Source organism: Grosmannia clavigera, assembly GCF_000143105.1.
Source record: "Grosmannia clavigera kw1407 unplaced genomic scaffold GCSC_179, whole genome shotgun sequence".
NCBI lineage: Eukaryota > Fungi > Ascomycota > Sordariomycetes > Ophiostomatales > Ophiostomataceae > Leptographium > Leptographium clavigerum.
Window position 1 is genome coordinate 148,330 of NW_014040759.1, and position 19,782 is coordinate 168,111.

The 19,782-nt window shown below is 60.5% G+C and overlaps 4 protein-coding genes across 4 annotated transcripts; 2 read left to right on the plus strand and 2 right to left on the minus strand.

Annotated features, from left to right (window-relative positions):
- Positions 1-309: 309 nt before the first annotated feature.
- Positions 310-3,267, minus strand: CMQ_328 (uncharacterized protein; the record flags this gene model as incomplete). Its single annotated transcript, XM_014313701.1, has 2 exons — positions 310-2,505; positions 2,569-3,267. The coding sequence occupies 2 exons, from the start codon at positions 3,265-3,267 to the stop codon at positions 310-312; spliced, it is 2,895 nt and encodes a 964-aa protein (XP_014169176.1).
- Positions 3,268-5,249: 1,982 nt separating this feature from the next.
- CMQ_313 (uncharacterized protein) lies at positions 5,250-8,303 on the minus strand (the record flags this gene model as incomplete). The annotated part of the gene is made up of 2 exons (XM_014313935.1): positions 5,250-8,063; positions 8,124-8,303. The coding sequence occupies 2 exons, from the start codon at positions 8,301-8,303 to the stop codon at positions 5,250-5,252; spliced, it is 2,994 nt and encodes a 997-aa protein (XP_014169410.1).
- Positions 8,304-8,943: 640 nt separating this feature from the next.
- CMQ_135 (hmg-i/hmg-y, DNA-binding protein) lies at positions 8,944-12,903 on the plus strand (the record flags this gene model as incomplete). Its single annotated transcript, XM_014313757.1, has 2 exons — positions 8,944-9,232; positions 9,368-12,903. 2 exons carry the CDS (start codon positions 8,944-8,946, stop codon positions 12,901-12,903), a joined length of 3,825 nt encoding a protein of 1,274 aa, XP_014169232.1.
- A 2,721-nt stretch (positions 12,904-15,624) lies between these two features.
- On the plus strand, positions 15,625-19,761 carry CMQ_277 (isoflavone reductase family protein; the record flags this gene model as incomplete). Its single annotated transcript, XM_014313899.1, has 9 exons — positions 15,625-15,697; positions 15,824-15,897; positions 15,946-16,230; positions 16,287-16,617; positions 16,661-16,916; positions 17,133-18,586; positions 18,645-18,655; positions 18,725-18,942; positions 19,008-19,761. The coding sequence occupies 9 exons, from the start codon at positions 15,625-15,627 to the stop codon at positions 19,759-19,761; spliced, it is 3,456 nt and encodes a 1,151-aa protein (XP_014169374.1).
- Positions 19,762-19,782: the final 21 nt, after the last annotated feature.

A 19,782-nucleotide genomic window follows, 5' to 3' on the forward strand; every position in this document is an offset into this window, starting at 1 on the left:
TTGGGCCGTTGCATGCACGAATACATGGCAGTGTCAAAACGGTTGGTATCCAAAAGGGGACCGGATTAAGCAACAGCTAAGCGACTTCTGGCCTATCCTTTCTTCCGTCTTCTACATCAGTTGTACAATTTTCATCTCCATTTTCGTGCACGAATCGCAAGAGGGGCTATCATATCCATCAAGGCCTTGAAGACATGATCTTACAAGAGAATAGGAGACAGCAAAAAACAATTTCTGAACAAGATTATTGTCACGTGAGGACCAAAAAAGGAAACAAGGGGAAACATAAACAACATCTCGCACTCAAGACTAGAGCCCGTGGGCAGCCTCGCTGAGAACCGTCAGGAGACTGGCGGCGGCACCGCCAATACCTGCAGCACTGATCGTGTCGCGAAGCCTCGTCCGGTCCTCGCGTCGGTTCCCGTGGTCGTCTCGGTGATCACGGTAGTCCCGAGACGAGGCATTGCGCTGCGAGCGTTCGTACCGATGGTCCCGATCTCGGTCCCGGTCTCGGTCCCGTTCGCGATCCCGACCGTGGTCTCGGTCTGGGTCTCGGCTTCGGTCATGATCCCGGTTCCGGTCTCGGTCTCGGTCTCGATCACGGTCCCGATCTCGCGTTCGCTCCCGGACCCGCTCGCGCTCAGGCTCGCTGTCCTCAGACGCCCGTCGCCTGTGCTGGTCCCGGTCGTGACCGTAATGCCGGCCTCGGGCCCGGTGTAGATCATCGTGGCGGTCGCGGTCGCGAACGCGACTGTGGTCCTCCCTTCGCCTGCTTCGATCCCGCTCACCCTCCCGATACCGGCGACGGCTGCCGTCCTGGTGCCGATGTCTTCCGCTCTCTCGTCCATACTCACGATCACTGTCGCTTTCGTGCTCGTGGTCTCGGCCAGAGAAGCGCTTCCTAGACCGCGAGCGCCCAGCAGCTTCTCTGCTGACTTTCACCTCCACCGTCTTGCCGTCCCTGTACCGCAACTCGTTGGTGTTCCGGTTCTTCAGTATAGACTTTGGCCGTTCACCCGTTTTGGCTGCACCGGCTGACATGAATTCATCACTGGCCTGGCTGGCTGGCGGCGACACAATGAAAGGATAGGTGAGCTTGCCCTCCCCGCTAGCATCCTTCGTCTCATCTCTCCTCTTCTTGTCACCGTCGGCATAATTCTCCTTCTGCGAGTGCGAGTTTTGGCTCGCAGACGGAAACGTTCTGGCCTTGCCGTTGAGCATATCAGGCTCGTCGCCGGCAGCTCCTGCTTTTGGGGGGCTGCCGGTAGTCGGCATAGACTGCATTCGGTTCAGCTTTGCCACACCGTCCGAATGGGTCGAGTCCGAAAACGATCCTCGCGCATTTTCAGAACGTCCATCGCGGCCAGAGCGTGTATCCCGCGCTTTCCGCGCCTCGGCGCTTTGTCGTGCATATTCGTATATTTCGTCGCGACTAAGCCGGCCCAAAACGGCTACAAAGTCTGGTCGTGCTTCATAACGCACACCGGCTTTCTGTAAAACTTCAGGGGACACAAGCCGCCGGCTGATCTTGGTCCAGGTGGCATCCGGCGCTATTTCTTCTCCCTGAGAGTCTGGTGCAAGTCCAGATTTAGGCATGCGTTGAGCTGAGTTTGGAAGACTGCTGCTGGCAGGAATGATGATCCCGAAAGCGGCTGATGGATGAACGACAGGTGAGTCAGTGTAGGGGGGTGGTGGGGATGCCAAGGCCGGGGGAGCTGGTGCGGGAAGCAGGGGTATATGCCGGGGCGAGGTAGACAGCAGGTCGGTCGGAGACTGTGGTGAGTCTCGTGCAGCTTTGCCAGTCCCATGATAGTCTGTCGCCAGTGGATTCTCTGGAGATGGCGACACTAGCTGTGGGTAGAGGTACGTAGCAGCCACACGGGTTGAGAGCTGGTCTCGATTTCGTGTGTCAAGCGCAACAATATCTCTTGTTGACATCAGGCAAAGGTCTTGCGAGGTTGCACCATCATCTGAAGAGGATGGTGTGGACTCATGAAGCGATGATGTTGACGACGAGCAGCCGAGTAACGATGGTGAGCGGCTTCTTCGGGTTGAACTGAGGGTTTGAGAAGCAGAAGCAGCATGTGAGGTGGTCACCTGCATATGCGAAGGTGACGGTGGCGATTGTGGATTCTGGTTTGAGTCTCGACGATGGCGCGATTGCCCAGCTGCCGATTGTGTGGAAGGATGAGGGCGGTATGGAATGTACTCGTTTAGAGGCGGCGCAACCGGCCTGCTCTCTTTCACAGAGAGTGGGAACTTTTCGTTCAGCATATCTGGCTGCAAGACTTCTTTGGGGCTGGATGCATTGTAGGAAGACCGGCGCAACGATGCCGAGTTGGCTGAGCCTTGGTCCATGATTGCAGGGGGGGCCGATGATGAGCTCGTTAGGGATGCTGGGAAATGCTGGGGAGAAGATGCAACGCCTTTATCTGGGGGCGGCGAGTGCGGTCGGCCCACGAAAATAGGGTAATGCACCTCTTGTATGTACTTGCGCAGAGCCTCCTGTGCGGTGTTTGTCAGTGAAACACTACCACAAGCGTACGAGTTCATTTGTATTTTACGTACCGTGTGTTTGCTCAGACTGTCACCCGAGCAGCCCTCATATATGAGCTCAAAGTGAAAGACGTTCCACAGTTCATCCACCGAGACGGGGCCAAGAGAGCCGACCAAGAACTGATTGGAAGTCAGGCGAGCAGCTACTGCGTCGGCTTTGTCCTTGATGTCCTGCAACTGCTGCTCATCGGATGTGAGTACAGGAGAGATGGGGGGGAGCGAGGCTGTTGGCGTGTGGGGCAGTTCGGCAGTTCTGTGCCGTTTCACATAGTTCAAGACGCCAACGATGTCGGCGGTCTGAGCGTCGATCTTGGCGCGGGCAAGGGCAAGCACGGCTTCTTCCTGGCCTATAAATGCAACGGGAGCAATGGTGTCCGTCTCGATGGCGCGGTCGACGGTGCTGTTTCTTCTTGGGCCGTATGTTTCGAATATGGACTCCAGCTGCTTGAGAGTAGAGTCGCAGTCTTCGAGGACAGGCGTCAAGTGGCGCGTGAAGACGCTGTCATCCTGTTGAGCAGTCAAGTGCAGAAGGCTGTGGGGGTTTTGAGCCTCGGCGTGCAAGTCGCCAAGACTAGAGTGCAGAGCACGGACGGCAGTTGTGACGTCGCTGTAACGGGGCCCGGATCCGCGAGCACGTTGGTAGACTGACCGAGCTTGAGCAACTACAGCTTCGACGCTAGCAATACTGGTACCGTTTCCGCCAGCTGTCATTCCTGAGACTGCAGGCGAATGTGCAATAGAGGTGGTAAGGTTTGTAAGAATGACAGGGAATGTAAGTGAGAGTATGGGGTGATGAAGAAAATAGTAAGATAAGGGTCGACGAAGCAGAAGTCGGAAAGGCTGATGAGAATGAGATAGAGGAGAAACAGAGAAGTGGAGGATTTGAATAACAGCTGGAGCCAGGAAGATGTAAGATAATGATTCCCAGATTTCTGTTAGCGGAGGAGGTGGCTGTAACGATCAAGACGCTTAGTCTGGACTGGTGGCGTATCGGGTTAGGGCTAGCAACGACAAACCAGGCTTCAAGGTTTGATACGAAAGCCCAAAGCAAAATCGACGACGGAGAGACGGAACGGATTTAGAGTGGCTAGTGGTGAGTAGGGAGGGGGTGTGATGGACGAAGAGATGACTGGTTGAGATTGTTATAATCTGACATTGGGAGGGGTGAGGCAAGCGAGGGGTTCCAGTAGCTCTTAGCCGGAGCACTAAGCGCGGAGGAGGGTATCAGAGTCGGCAAGGCAGAGCGCGAAGAAAAACAGAGGAATCCTGCTATTACGGGGTTGTCCGGACTCGTATAATAGCAATACGACACGACAGCAAAAGAAAAGAAACAGGGTAGATGGGACGGAAGAGGGCGAGGAAGCGGAAAAAGGAACAGCTGTCTTCTCGGTCTTGTCGCTCAGAGACCAATTCGTCTGCCGGAAGGTCTGCCCTCTAGTCTGCCCAGGCTTCCCAGCGATGCGATTTGGCTGCCCGTTGGCTGCATTGTGGGAGAGGGTGGCGTTTCTAGTCTTGTTTGCGAGTACATACGTCGTAAGTACCCTGGTGGCCTTTAGAGTCCATAGGTGGTTCCAGGTTCCACCGGCCTTTTGTCTCGCGCAGTTTTGCTACAGGGCTGACCAATGGCGGCATTAATGCGGCAGAGGCGGGCTTGTGACGTCTTGCCGCGAGCAACACGCGATGATGTCCGTATGACCTGCAGCTGTTCGTGTAGAACTTGCCACATTGCGAGCCTTTTTGGGCGTCGTTTCAGCACTTTGCGAATAATCATGAAAAGAAGAAGAACACAATAAAGCATCCTTTGGTGCCAGCGCCTCTCAGCTCAAAGGATCCATGTCGTTGCTCTTGGCCATCGCATTTGGGCCTCCAGCTCAGCCACGGCGAGCAAAACCTGTGGACTTGGCTAGCTGCTGCTAGAGCTGGCCAGCCCCATACTTTTGGAGCGCCGGCCCGCTACAAACGGCGTCTGCTGCATGTGCTGGATATGCAGGGAAAGGGAAAAAGAAAAAGAAAAAGAAAGAGAAAAATGCGCAATATGCAAGGCCTTTCGACTGTCAGTTTCAGCTAGCGCTTTCTTGGCCGGATGCTCGATGTTGGATGCCGGTGCTGGATGTTGCGCCTTGCAACGGTCGATAGGTCGGACATACTCGCTCGAGATCATGATCACGAGCACATACACAAACACAGCCTGCGAGGAACGTGAGTGCGTCGGTCCCCAAAAGGGAAAGAGGGGGTCGCACGTTGCGAGGGAAGGCGCGCAGGAGGACTGCCGTGGAAGCCGGAAGCGACGACCGACGGCTGTCGTAAGCGAGGCAGCAGCGTAGAGCCTCCAACATGCAAACAGCGCCGTTGGATCTCACGGCCACCCTCTTTTCCCTTCATTTATCTACGACGAGGACACATCTCCGCCCGTCTGACCGAGAGAAACGCCCATGCCTGGGAGGTGAGCGGATGACGACACGGTCATGTGCACCACCCGGCTGACAGTGGATGGCAGAAAACGTGTCTCGACCGGTCGATGGCCACAACGCCCGAAAACGCCATGGATTCTTTTTCGGCAAAACGTCCTTTTGTCTACCCAATGCTCTGCTAGTGATACGACCTGCACCATGTGGCCGATGGACGTCTCTCATCCACCTGTTTGGTCTTTGGTCGTCTCCAGTCGTCCCCCCCTCTCACCCACCCGTTTACCCCTACAACACAATCCGCTCCAGCGTGTAAGCACCCACCTTTTGGCTCGTCAGGTGGCCAATCTCACGCCGGCTTCGCTTCACCACCTCGCCGCCCGACACGACCTTGGTCGGTGTCACGTCGCCGTACCGCCCCAGACCCATCGGTGCCTTGAGCCCCAACGGCAGCATCGCGGCCGCCTGCAGGGTCGCCTTGTCCACCCGTGTCGGCCGCACATCAGTCTCGCCGGACGAGACAGTCACTGCTGACGATGCTGCTGCTGCACTCTGCACGCCTGTTGCATACCGCACAGCCTCACCCAAGATCCCGCGCAAGTACAGCGCCTCCTGTACGCCCTCGAGTGCAGCGCTGACCTGCCACTTGAGCGAGGCAAAAAAGTCGCCGGCAGCCGGGCTGACACCTCCGACAGCAATGTGTTCGGCCTCTCTGTCTGCTACTGCTGCTGCTGTTGCTGCGGCTGCGGCTGTTGCAGTCGCCGCATCGTCGACCAGCCACTCGCCCGGCCGCACCGAATCGATGCACCGGCCCAGCAGATCGGCAATTAGGCGGATGCTATAGTTGAGCGGCGTGGCCCCGTCTTTGCTGTCGCTACCCTCCATGTCGACGTACCGCGTCGCCCAGCCCTGGTCGACCAGCTGCTTGCGCAACACCTCGATCAGCGACCGGATCTCGTCCGTGCGAAAAATGCGCCGCAGCCCCAACACCGTCGCCACGGCCGGACAGCTGCCCAGCTTGCCAATAGCAATGTCTAGCGCCAGGTCGCGCGGATCGTTCTCCACGTGCTCCAGGAAGTATTCGGCCACGCGCAGCTGTTGGTCCAGCCTGTCGAGCTCCTGGTTAGGCAGCTCGCCGTCGTCGTCATTGTCGTTTTCGTTATCCACATCGTTGCTCTGGTCGTCGTCGCCGTCCTCCATTCGGTCGTCCGCACCGTTGGTCAGCAGTGGCTTGGCCTCGGGCTGCGCCTCGGCTGCGGCCACCAGTTCCAGACTGCGCATCAGCAGCAGGATCGCGCTGAGAAGCTCCGTGGCCGCCAGCTTTGTGGCGTACAGCCATCGCAGCAGCAGGTCCAGGCTCGGGTCGACGTGTGCCAGCGTGACTGGCAGCGCCTCGCCCAGGAAAGCGTCGGCATCGTCGACGCCCTGCAGCGCCGACCGCAGCGCCGACCACACGTTTGCCACCGAGAGATGGCCGGCATCGACGAGGTAGTTGACAATGTCGCTCTCGGGTAGCGCGCAGCGCAGCCGCAGCCGTCCGGCTGATCCGGCCTGGTCCACGGTCAGCACGCGTCCGATGGCGTACACGACCCAGCGACGATCGGCTTCGGGGTATGTGGCTCTCGTTGTGGGGTTGGTGGTGGTCGTGGCAGCAGCAACAACGACGGCATCGTTTGTCGATGTCTGGGCCTCGTTCACAGCCTCGGCGCCATCAGCCGCATCCAGCGGCCGTTGCCACCGCCAGTCCGCCACGTTCTGGATACTCAGCTTCTCAGCTAGGAAATCGTCAAAGGCGGCCACGTCGCCGTCTGCCAGCAGCCGGTCGGCAACCAACACGTCGGCGTTATACTGCTGCAGATAGGCGGTCGACACGGTCCCCGGCACGTACTTTCGGCCGGACAGCGTCTCGGCTGCGTCGTCGCCTTCTGATCCGGCTGGTTGGCCCTGGCCCTCCTTCCAGGATACGCCGCGTCCGATAGAATCAATCAGAAGTCCATCGGCCCGACGCTTCTTGCTGCGAGTCCGCGGCGGCTCCAGCTGCACAGCAACCAGATAGTGTGCGTCCACGAGAGCCACGGCGAGCTCGAGCTGCGAGAAGTACGAGACGAAGGCGCACGATCGACGGGGAGGCAGCTGGGCATCGTCCTTGGCCAGGTCCAGGGGCGTGGATGCCTGCAGCGAGCTGAAGACAGGGTTGTAGACGGAAAAGGTCGTGGCCGTGGACGCGAGGATGCTCGACTTGGACAGCTGCAGAAACGACGTGCCACCCGGGATGGACATATGGCCGATGATGCGCGGCACGCTGCGCGCGAGGTCGTACGACACCACGGTCTCGCCGTCGAGGGCAAACAGCGATCCAGACGCGACGTCCAACCGGAACAGCGGTTGCTGATGCTCTGTCGGGGATGATGTCGTTTCGGTGGCTGACGAGGGCAGTCGGATGTGGTGCACCTGGACCAAGCGGACGGCAGCCGAGTGGCCAGGGTCGACGACAAGCACATGCAGGTATCGTGCTGCCGTGTCTGCCGTCGCCGTGATGAGCAGCAGAACGTCCGGGTTGAAGCCGCCAGCGGCCACGTCGACTTTCTGTGCCAACACACCCGAGAGGTAGTCCTCGCCCAACTGGAGTCCCTTGAGCACGTCGGCTGTCTGGGCCGTCTGGGCTAGTTCGACCCGGAGGACGGACCCGCGTGGCAGCAAGTCCTGCGACAATGTTGCCACCGATACCTTGTGCTTCTCCTCGAGCGTCTCGCCGTTGAAAAAAGTGACCTCGCCATCCTGGCTGACGGCCAGCAAATCTGGTGGGATAAGCTGACCGTCATTGCTGCTGCTGCTGCTGCTGCTCGTCGTCAGATACACCACGGGGCTGCCTGAGCGGCCGAGGCTGGTCGACACTGTGGCCGAGGCCGTGGCGCCAGAGGCCCCAACGGTGTCCCTGAAGAGCGACAGTTTCCGGGCCGGCTCCCGAGTCGAGATGTAGGTGAAGCGGGCCACGTCGGCCTTCTTACTGGCGGCCGAGCGTAACCGCAGCGAGCAGGGCGGGCATGAGAACGTCGCCTGGGGGGGGACCGGGTATGAGGTGATAAGCCGGGAGGAGGCGATCTGGAAGTCAGTAAAAGTGAAGTAGAAGTGTGAAAGCTGTAGCAGCAAAATAACACTTACATCGTACAGATTGGCAGCCTCGCCGTCAATGCCCACGGTCACCTCGGGGCGCCGCCGCTTCTTTGCGCCAGCCTTCTGGCCGTACACATCGCCGACGAGGCTTCTGCTGTCGGGTCTTGCGAGCGATCGCGGCAGCGTCGCCAGCACGTACGGCTTCTCGATGTGGTAGTTGGAGGCCATTTCGCTGATCGCTTGTGTTCCGTGGCCGTGCAAAGATGGGGTTGTCCTTTCCCAAAGCCGAAAAGGCCAGTGTCTCTCGACGTGCGGGAGATCTGGTTCTGTCCGCTTCTAGAGGCCGAGGAAGAAAGTCGTGCTGCTTCTCGAACGACGTTCCGGCTCGAAAAAGCTTCAAGGCGAATGGAGCGGCAGAAAAAAAAAAGTCGGCGACCATGGCAGAAAAAAAAGTTGCTAGTGTGAACGTGCACCGTGCAGATGTCTCCACCAAGCTACTTTGCACACGGTCCTTGGGCACGTGTTCTTGTGCACCTTCCCCACCACTCGCGCGCTTTACACGCTGGGGACAGGCAAGACGCGCTATAACGCGCCGAGCCAATTGCTCTCTCACTTAGACAGCAAGCCAGCGTTTTCAACGAAACCTGCAAACAAGCAACGCCGACCGACGTGCCGCCAATTCAGGCACGGAGACCCTACAGACACAGTCAGGACGGAGGGATGCCATCCACGCCCGCGCAGAACCAATCTTGACGGCAATCCGGAAGGTAGGCGAAGGGTGAAGGCGAGGTGAGAAGGCGGAAGGGAGACGCCAAACCAGGTGAGGAGAACGCTGACTGGGAACCGGGTTCTTCGTCTCTGCAGACGTATGTCGTCTGCCGCCGTCGTCATTATGGCCAGCGAGCCGGCAGCCGGCCGGCCGAAGAAGCTGCATCCGCTCTTTGCGGCGCTTCAAGCCGGTGGCATCGCGAGCGAAAACAGCACGGATACAGAAGCAGATGCAGAGCCGTCACAGCCAGACATCATCGCCGCCGACCAGCGAAAGAGAAAGCCAGACGGAGGCCCGGGTGATGACACGTCCTCGGCCCAGGCGCCTCGGCGGCGTGGACGGCCACCGAAGCGACGCAAGTCGTCGCCAGCGCTGTCGGGCATTGCCAGTCTTTTTGTGCGGCCGGCCGACGACGTGAACACAGCACCAGCAACAGCAGCAACACGAGACGCACCAAAAGCACCAGACACGCCAGCAGCAACAGCAGCTCCTACGACGGCCCCACCCCCTTCTTTCGCCCTAGACCCTCGCCTGCTGGATCCTCGTCTGCTGGATCCCGGCTTCGATACGGTGGCGAGCAATGGCGAGATCTGCACACCAGCAGAAGAGCCGACGGTGTGCCGGCCTCCGATGCGTGTGCTCCAACTCAACCCCAAGACGGGCACGATCGGATCGCCGCCTCGGCCGAAGGATGCTAGCAAGAAGGCGGTCGGCACCAAGGCCAGCGTCGTGGTCGTGGCCCGATATGGACGGGAGGACGACCCTGAGCTTGCCCGCATCAGCGCAAGGATCGGGGACGTCTTAGCCGGCAGAGCCCGTATATTCCCGCTGCCAGCGTCGCCGGCAAAGACAGGCACGCGGAAGTTGGGCGCCAGCCCTGTCGCTGCCAACAGCAAGGATGGACCGAAGAAACGGGGCCGGCCCAAGAAGTCGACGCATCCATTCTTTACCGGCGGCCTGCCGAAGACGCCGACTGCGGCAGCCGAACCGTCCGCCGATACGACGGCCACGAGCAACAGCAGCAATGCAAAAGGGTCGTCTATGGTGACGAGCGCAGCGGCTGCTGCAAAGTACTATGCCTCCCTGGCAAGCTCGCCTCACGGGCAACTGAGGCCGTCGTCTGGACCCCGCATGCCGCAGTTTGGCGTGAAGAACGGGATTCTGCGGGTGCCTGGCGCCTGTCTCCCCCAGTGGCCGTGGAAGGGCACAGTCCATGTTCATCCGCCGGAGCTAGTAGTAGTAGCAGCAGCAACGGCACCCGTCTTGCCTCCACGGAAACGCAAGGGCCAGACGGTGCAGATCGAAGCGGGCGAGTCCGTTCTAGCGCAGATGTTAGAGCGGCTGCAGCTGCGACAGGTGGCGGACGAGGTGCGAAACGCCAACAGCTCGGGCTCGGACGAGCTGCCGCCGGCTCCAGCCGGACTGCGACTGCCGCAGAAGCACCTGATGAGCGGACGCAAGATGCAGGGGCGGGTGGCACCACAGCTGCGGACGAGCCATGCGGGGGTGCAGAGCCTGTTTGGGACGCTGCGGACGACGCTGTCGGCGTTTGACCAGCACCAGTGCGAGATGCAGAGCTGGACGCAAAAGTACGCGCCGACCTGTGCGGCCGAGGTGCTGCAGAGCGGACGCGAGCCGCAGATGCTGCGCGACTGGCTGGCAGCCCTCAAGGTGGTGGCCGTCGACACGGGGGCGCCAGGCGAAGGGGTGGCAGCACCAGCGACAATGGGGGCGAAGAAGAAGAGAAAGAAGAACAAGCTGGACGGGTTCATCGTGTCGAGCGACGAGGAGGACAACGACAGCGTGGCGACGGGCGACGGGCTAGACGGCGAGGCGGCTGACTGGCTGGCCAGCGGGCTGTACGGACTGCAAAAGAAGACGGTCGTGCGCGAGGGCATCAACAACAGCAGCAGCAGCAGCAGCGGTGGTGCTAGGCTCACTAACGCGATGGTGCTGAGCGGGCCTCACGGCTGCGGCAAGACGGCAGCGGTATATGCGGCGGCCAGGGAGCTAGGATTCGAGGTGTTTGAGATCAACGCGAGCAGCCGGCGCAGCGGCAAGGACGTAATCGACCGGATCGGCGACATGACGCGGAACCATCTGGTGCAGCACCGACAGAAGGCGGAGGAGGGAGGGGAAGCAGACGAGAGCGAAGATGCTGACGGCAAGAAGCAGGCCAAGGAGGCCAAGGAGGCGAAGCAGGCAAAGATGAGCGCGTTCTTTCAGCCAAAATCGGTCAGGAGCAAAGTGCGAGCGACGAACGAAGAGGGCGGTGGGAGCACGCGCAAGCCGACGAGCCAGAAGCAGTCGCTGATCCTGCTGGAAGAGGCTGACCTGCTGTACGAAGAGGACCGGCAGTTCTGGACGACGGTGACGGGGCTGATGGCGCAGTCGAAGCGGCCGTTTGTGATGACGTGCAACGACGAGACGCTGCTGCCGCTGGCAAGTTTGCGGCTTCACGGGATCTTGCGGCTCGAGGCAGCACCGACAGCCGAGGCGGTGGACCGGCTGCTGCTGGCAGCAGCGTGTGAAGGTCACGTGCTGCGGCGAGAAGCGGTGGAAGCGCTGTACGATGCGCGATCACAAGACCTGCGGGCGGCACTGACGGAGCTGCAGTTCTGGTGTCAGCTGGGGGTGGGTGACCGACGCGGCGGATTCGACTGGTTTGTGCAGCGGTGGCCAGAAGGGATTGATCTGGACGAGGAGCAGCAGGTGGTGCGGGTGGTGAGCGAGGACACGTTTGTGGGAGGGATGGGATGGGTAGGAGAGGAGGGAGGGGAAGGAGAGGCAGAGGAACTGGAGGAAGAGCTGGTACAACAGACGTGGCACAACTGGGAGCTGGACTTGGGACAGTGGGAGGATTCGCTGGACCTGGGATCATGGGCGGAAGGATGGGACCGAAAGGGTGGTGATGGAGGGGATGGAGGTGAAGCTGAGAGAGGCCAGATGCTGGAAGCGTGCAGCCGGTTTGCCGACGTGATGAGCGATGCCGACATGGTGTCGATGGGGGTGTTGGCGACGGGAACAAGAGTGCGGCTAGACGCGACGATGCCGGAGATGGCAGCCCGGACGCGAGACGACTTTGTGGCGGGAGGCCAGCTGGTAGGCCAGCCAACAGAGGCAGCCTATATGGGTGGCAGCAGCAGCAGCAGCAGCGACGACAGCCAGCTGCGACTGCCGCTGGCCACAGCGCTACGATGCGCAGCCAAGCGACAGCTGCGATCGATGCTGGACGACATCGGGACGGCCGGTGGCTGGCGGCTGGTTAAAGATCGCCTCGGCTGCGTGGACACGACACAAGCAGCAGCAGCGATCCGATATGGCCGACGTGACCGACGACGGCCAGCCGACCTGCCGCTGCGCCGCATCGACTTTTCGCTGGCCTTTGACGCGATCGCGACGCCGATGGGGGCCTATGGCGAGACGCCGGGGCCGGCTGCCCATCTGGACCCGTCCGTGTTCGACCGCAACCTGGAGCCGATCGTGACGGACGTGGCGCCGTTTGTGCGGGGGATCGTGGTGTACGACGGACATCGGAAGGCGCAACGACAGCGGATCAGTCGGTTCTTGGTCGGAGGAGGGGAGGGATTTAGGAGGGAAGGACCAAGAGGATCCGGCTCAGACTCGGCCTCGGACTATCCCCCACCGAAACGCATGCGCACGACCCGTGCAGCCCTGTCGGCGCTCGAGGGAGGCCCTCGCAGCGCGATGCGGCGTGAGCGCTGGTTTCTGGCCGATATGAACCCGGTGCTGGTGGCCCGGACGGCGGGTGAGGGCTGGGCGGAGGCGGTGGAGAAGGAGAAGGAGGAGAGAGAGAAGAAATCGGGGGAAGTGGCCGAGGAGACAAAGTCCACACCAGTGGCTCTGGATGGTGATGATGTGGACGAAGTGGATGATGCCATCCCGGTCCAGACTACACCAATGTTGGTCTGGAAAGAAGTCCAGACGGCGACATCACTGTCTGCCGATTTCTCGTCGGCACAGCGACCGCCGCGTCGACGAAAAATCATCATGTCGTCGCCGGGAAGAGAGGATTGTGGACAAGGTCAAGATGGATGAGGGTTATGTAAGCAGACAGGTCGAGAGAGGTACATGGCTGGGCATTATAAAGCGGAAGGAGCGGCTGACAGGATAGGAAAGAGATAGACTTGATATGTCTTGTATTTGAACACGATTCAGGAAACACTATCACACTTTTACTCTTTTTGTCGTTCTCTTCTCGTTCTCTTTCTCGTTCTCTTCTCGTTCTCTTTCTCGTTCTGTTTCTCGTTCTGTTTCTCGTTCTGTTTCTCTCTTTCTCTTTCTCTCTTTCTCTTTCTCTTTCTCATTCTCATTCTCATTCTCATTCTCTCACTCTCATTCTACCGACACTTCCGACGCCCGAGCCCGCGCCAGGACGTCTTCCGCCCGCAGCTGGTCAACGCGGTCCTGCAGCTGGTCTGCACGCACGCGTGCCTGCTCCTCGCGAACGCGTGCGATGCGTTCCTGGACGTCGAGCTGGCGCAGGAGGGTCGACCTGCGATTGCCAGACGGCGGACGGGAGGAAGGACCGCTGGGAGGACGAGGTGGAGGAGACGGAGACGGAGGAGAAGTGGGAGACGATGTCGTTGTGGATGTTGAGCCGGATGAGCCGAAAGAAGCCAACGACAGTCTCGACAGCCTGTGTTTTTGGCGATCGATGTTGGAGGTGTTGTTGTTGTTGTTGGCTGCGGTGAATCTGCTGATTCGGCTGATACCATCATTGCCGCCGCTCTCTTCACTCTCGCTCCCATCACTTTCGCTTTCGCTTTCGCTCTCACTCTTCACCCTCTTCTCACTCCTCTCGCTCTCGCTCGTCACCGTCGACGATGTCGGGTCCACATCAAAACGAAACCGTACCCGCGACGCCTGTGATGGCCGCGACGACCCCGAGTCTGCCGACGTCGTCGACGACCGCGACGGCCGGATGATGGGCATGGGGAGATGGGCATTGTCAGCTGACCTCGTCGTCGTCGACATCGTCGACGACGCCCGCAGTCGGTCCCGCGGTCGTTGTCGTGGCAGCACGCCGGTGCCGACGCCAGAGAGTGGAAGGCCAGGTGGCCGGGCAGCGTGCAGATCCGCAGGCGGTGGAGGCGACGGCACCGGAGGCGCTGGAAAGACCGAACCAGCCACGGAAGGCGGGGCCAGAGACTGAAATGAGCCGGACGACCGGGACGATGACCGGGACGACGGCAGAGACGCCGCCCAAGACACAGAAGGCACGTTGTGGCGTGGCAGGTCGACACCGCTGCTGCTCTCGGTCGGTCTGGACGATCTCGGTGCGGCAGCTCTCCTCACGGCCTCGTCCACTTGTCTCGACCGTCTCGGTCTCGGTCTCGGTCTCGGTCTCGGCCGCTCGTCCTCCTCGATCACCGTCACCACCAGATCGCTGCTCGCATCGGACTGTCGAGACGACGGCCGACGATACTCTCTCTCGGGAGCCTTCACCCCTCGCCGACCGGCCATCTCCACCAGCGGGGTGTTCCCTTGCGAATATAGCGACGGTGCCCTCCGCCACCGCCCCGTCGTCGACTCTTCTCTCATCGCCGGCAGTCGTCGTCGCCGCACCGTTCCGCCGTCGTCATCGTGGTCTGCTTCCTCGTCTGCTGTCGCTGTCACTACGGCTGCTGCCGCTCGGCGCGCCCTGCGCTCACGGCGAGCACGCAGCTCGTCTTCCGCGCTGCGCTCATCCAAACGGTCGTCGAAGAACCTGTCGCTCATTCGTGCCGTCCGTTCTCTTCGGTTTGCTCGTTCTCTTCGCACATCCTCACGCTCTGTCGGCCGGCTGCGATGGGCTCTCACATGCCAGGTTTCTTCTCTCTCCTCCACCACCTCCCACCTCTCCCGGTCGTCGTATGTGCTGCCACCGCGCGGCCACAGACCCTCGGCGCAGAACGTTGCCGCCATCACCGAGCCTAGAAAGAGCAGCGATGTCTTCCAGATCGGGTCGCCATGGTCGTTGTCACCGTTGCCGCTTTGAGCCTCTCTTCGAGGCGGCAGCGTCGAACGTGAACGCGAACATGAACGCGAACGTCGCCGTTGATGATGATGGCGGGGTCGCGACGACCGCTGGCGCATCGCTTTCTCGGCTGGGCTGTCAACCGGCAGGCGCCGGGAGTCGTGCTGCTGTTGCCGCTGCCGCACTGCTGCTGCTGGCCGGTTATCGGCCGTGATGACGGTGTCGCCCACAGACGAATTGTCGCTGCCGCCGCCGCTGTTGAAAGGACGTCGAGGAGGGGGTCTTCTTCGCCCGTTCATGGCCGATTCGCGATTGTTTGCTGCCATGGCTGATAGCTGCACAGGAAGACGAGCAAAGAAACAACAGCTCAGCAGCAAGAGCAAAAAGAGACGACGGCACAAACAAGGGATGCAACGGCCCGGTCCCACGGCAACACTACGAATGCCAATTCACGTTTAGGACGAGGGAATGTGATGTGCGACTAGTCTTATCCAACTTTGTCCGGACTATGGAGTGCTCATTTCAGCTGGACAGGGGTCTTGTCGCATTCCGGCAGCCAGTTTAGAGCCTCTATTGACTGCGCACCATCTACGGGAAACGACTTGCAGAGTATCGCTGGTCCTTGCCATCCTGGATCCTTGTATTCAGAGCGTGAATGAACTCAACAGGGTGATGTCAACAAATGTTGACTTGAAGTCACATGACTGCTGTTGGTCTCACAGAAGGCACGAGAAGCTCGAGACACAGACACGGCCTCGTCGGTTGGCACAGTTGCGACTTCGCCAAAGACAGCCGATCCAATGCAGACAGCAAGCATCAAGGCATACTCATCCAGTCACTGGACGACGGATGACCCCACATTATGCCAAGCTTGTAAGCTTACCAATCCCTCAATCCTTCATCTGGAGGCAGATATCTATTTATCAGCCGACAGCCACGCAGAAACGCTTCCAGACATAATACCTTGCAGCGGACATATGGCACCCACGATGAAAGTAGCAATTGTCGGCGCAGCCGGAGAGACGGGCACCTCCATTATCCACGGCCTTCTCGAGTCGTCCACCACGCAATTTGTACGTCCGGTCTGGATTCCTGCATGGACTGAAGCTGACCTTGAACAGGAAATCACGGCTCTCACGCGGCCATCCTCGCTCACCAAGACAAAGAATGTCGAGCTCGAGAGACGGGGTGTGAAGCTGGTCGCGGCCGACTTTGCCGGCCCGGAAGCTGAGCTGGTCAGGCTGCTGGACGGCATCGAGGCCGTCGTTGTGGCGGTCGACCCGCACAACTTTGGCCTCCAGATCCCGCTGGCTAACGCGGCCAAGGCGGCCGGCGTGCAGCGCTTCGTTCCCTGCACGTTTGCCACCGTGGCGCCGCCAAAGGGAGTGATGCAGCTGCGGGAGATGGTAAGCTGGAGGATGTCTTGCTTAGTGGCCGCTCGTCGTTGCTGAGACCCGGACAGAAAGAAGACGTGATCAACCACATGAAGAAAATCTATCTGCCCTACACCGTCATCGACGTCGGCTGGTGGTTCCAACTTTCGATCCCATCGCTGCCGTCCGGCCGCACGCAGTATGCCATCTCGATGTCGGGCGATGTCATTGCCGGCGACGGCACCGTTCGGTCTGCCCTGACAGACATGCGCGACGTTGGGCGGTATGCTGCCCGCATCATCGCGGACGCGCGGACGCTGAACCGGATGGTGTTTGCGTACGGCGAGGTCCGGTCACAGAACGACGTCTTTGGCCTGCTGGAGAAGATCAGCGGCGAGACCATTGAGCGCACCCATGCAAGTGCTCGCCTCTGTCGTTCCGTCTTGTCCTTTGCTAATGGCAGACGTCTGGCAGATTTCGGAAGCTGCCATCCTGGCCAACATCGAGAAGGCCCAAGCCTCGAGCGACCCCAAGTCGGCCCAGACGCTGTGGCTCGCGCAGTACATGCATTCATGGGGCATCCGTGGTGACAACACGCCAGAACATGCCCGCTATCTGGGCTATCTGGACGGTAAGGAGCTGTATCCGGACTTCCAGGCAGGCACCCTGGAGGCTTTTCTCACCGAAATCCTCGATGGCCGGGCGAGAGCTGTGTACAAGTAGAGACAAAGGACCTCTTACGGGACCAAAGCAGTCTCGGGCAATTTCCATCTCACCTTTGGCTCAGATGGCCGTAACTGCAAATTCTATGCCAAGCTCAGATATGTGTCGACGAACAGACGAACCGGACAATGCTGAAAGATTGGAAGAGCAAAGCTTCCCCTTTCAAAACATAATTTTGTCAATGTCCACCTCCAACACACAATGCCTTCCAGCATGGAGGCCAACGGCAACGACAGCTCGCCTCTTCCTGTGCCGTACTCGGTCTTCTCTCGACGAACGCGCACATTCCTTACCTACCTCCTCGGCGTCATCACTGTCTTGTCCACGCTCACGTCCACGATCTACTTCCCGCTGCTGCCTTTGCTGAGCCGCCAGCTGAAGGTCTCGGCCCAGGCCATCAACTTGACTGTCACGGCCTATTCCGTGGCCCAGGCCGTCTCACCCGCCTTTTTTGCCTCGCTGGCCGACGCTCGTGGCCGTCGTCCGATTCTTCTCATGCTCGTCGGCCTCTATGCAGCCGCCAGTCTCGGTCTCGTGTTCGCTCAGCGACAGCGCAGCTATGCCGCCCTGCTGGTCCTACGTGTCGTCCAAAGTCTCGGCGGCTCGCCGCTGCCAGCCTTGGCCTACGGCATCGTGGCCGACGTCGCCCTGCCGGCCGAGCGCGGCCGCTTGTTAGGTCCGCTGCAGTCGACGTGCAATGCCATCTCAGCCGTTGGGCCGGTTGTCGGCGGTGCCGTTGCCCGCGTCACAGCTGGCGCCCTCTGGGTCTTTGTCTTGCTGGCTGTCCTGGCTGCCGCGCTGCTGCTGCTGGCCGGCCTCAGCTTGCCGGAGACAGCCCGCAGCATTGTCGGCAACGGGAGCGAACAGCCGGTCAGCGTGTGGTGGCGGACACCGTGGCGTCCAGCCAACGCGATCACATCGTTTCGCATCTTGTTTTACCCTGATGCTGCGGCTGTGCTCTGGACCGTGGCCGCTCCATATGCGGTCTACTACACGATGCAGGTGGCCATTCCGACCATCTTTGCCGACATCTATGGCTACGATGAGCTCCAGATCGGCCTCGTCTTTTTGCCTGGTCTCGCTGGCATGACCATAGGCGGACTTGTCGCCGGCAGACTGGTCGACCGCAACTACGCCAAGATGGCCAGCGAGCATGGCATCGAGATCGAGATGACAATCGACCGCAGCCAAGCGCAGGCCGAGCTCATGCACTTTCCTATTGAGGCCGCTCGCTACCGCCATGCTCTCGTCTTCGTCGTCGTCATGGCTGTCCTCGTTTGCGGCTATGGCTGGGCCGTCCAGGTCCGGGTCCATCCGGCCGTGCTGCTGGTGCTCCAGGCACTGATCTGTGCCAGCTCGATGCTGCTCGGCCACACGGCCAGCACCCTGCTCGTCGACATCTTCCCCGGCGAGGCCAGCTCGGCCTACGCCGCGGGCCAGATCGTGCGCTGTGGTCTCGGCGCCGCCTCGGCCGCCGTGCTGCAGCCGCTCGTCCAGGCTATGGGCTACGGATGGTACTTTGTCAGCTTGGCCGCCGTCGTCGGCCTGGCCGCGGCGCTGTCGGTCGTCGTCAGTCGGTGGAAAGGAATGGCGTGGCGGCAGAGACGCGGTGGAAATGGTGGACGAGATGAGCGAGAGGACGGTTTGCCGTCGGAGGAAGTGAAAGGTTAGGCTGTCTGAGATGTTGTAAGAAACTGCTTGTAATGTCATGAGCTTTCTGTCAGTATGCATTTCAGTGAGTGTCTGCCTCGGATTCGCGTAGCTTACTAATCACCGTAAACGACAGCGGACTTAACGCTGTCAGCGACAAACGCCGGAAACGGCAACATCCCGCCGTCAGTCCCTCGACCACTCTCGACCACCCGACAAGACCAAGGACGGAATGGAAGCCCACGCACCCAACACAGCCCAGCACCTGGTCGACACGGCGCGGGGGCAGTATCTGGTTCAGGTGTCGTGGCCGCTGGACTGGACGGCGGACGGAAATCCGAATGGGACGAGCATCGACAACGTCCCCGTCATGTGAGAGCGAACTGTACTCTGTACGATACAGACTCCCAACCAGACGACTGGCTGACGGCGGGCAGCTACTGTGTCGATGGCAACGTCTTCTTCTTCACGGCGACTGACATTGTGCGCCGGCTGCAGTACTTTGCCGACAAGCGGGCCATTGTCGTGGGCATCGGCTATCCCCTCCGCCATGCCGTCTATGCAGACCGGCGGAAGGCGGACCTGACGCCGCCGAGCCTGGTGCGGCAGCCGGAGGACGTGCTCGGACGTGACGGTCGGCCGCTGCCGGATGTGCACCACGGCGAGGCCGAAGCCTTTCTCGACGTCCTCGTGGAGGTGATCGTGCCGTTTGTCGCCGTGCATGTCCTGCCGGCCGTGCCGCTGTGCCGCCTGCGCCAGGTGCTCTTTGGCCACTCGTTTGGCGGCCTGTTTGCGCTCTACGCCCTCTTCACGCGGCCGCACCGCTTCGACACCGTCGTGGCCGCCAGCCCGTCCATCTGGTGGAACGGCGCCAGCATCGTGCACGAACAGGAGCGCGCCTTTCGCGACGGTCCTGCGCCGGCCCGGAAACCACACCTCTACCTCACCTACGGCACCTACGAGCAGCACCCGCCCCGACGGCCGGCCGACTCGGACGAGCAGTACGAGCAGCGCAAACAGCTGGCCGCCGGCTATCGCATGGTCGACAACACCGTCGAGATGAAGAACCGACTGCAGACCAGCAACCGGCTCGAGACCGTCTGGATGCAGGAGTTTACCACCGAGGACCACGGCGGCGCCTCCGTGACCGGCCTGCAGCGTGGCATCATGAGACTTCTCGGCGAGTTCTAGTTTGGACCAGACGTTTTTGCT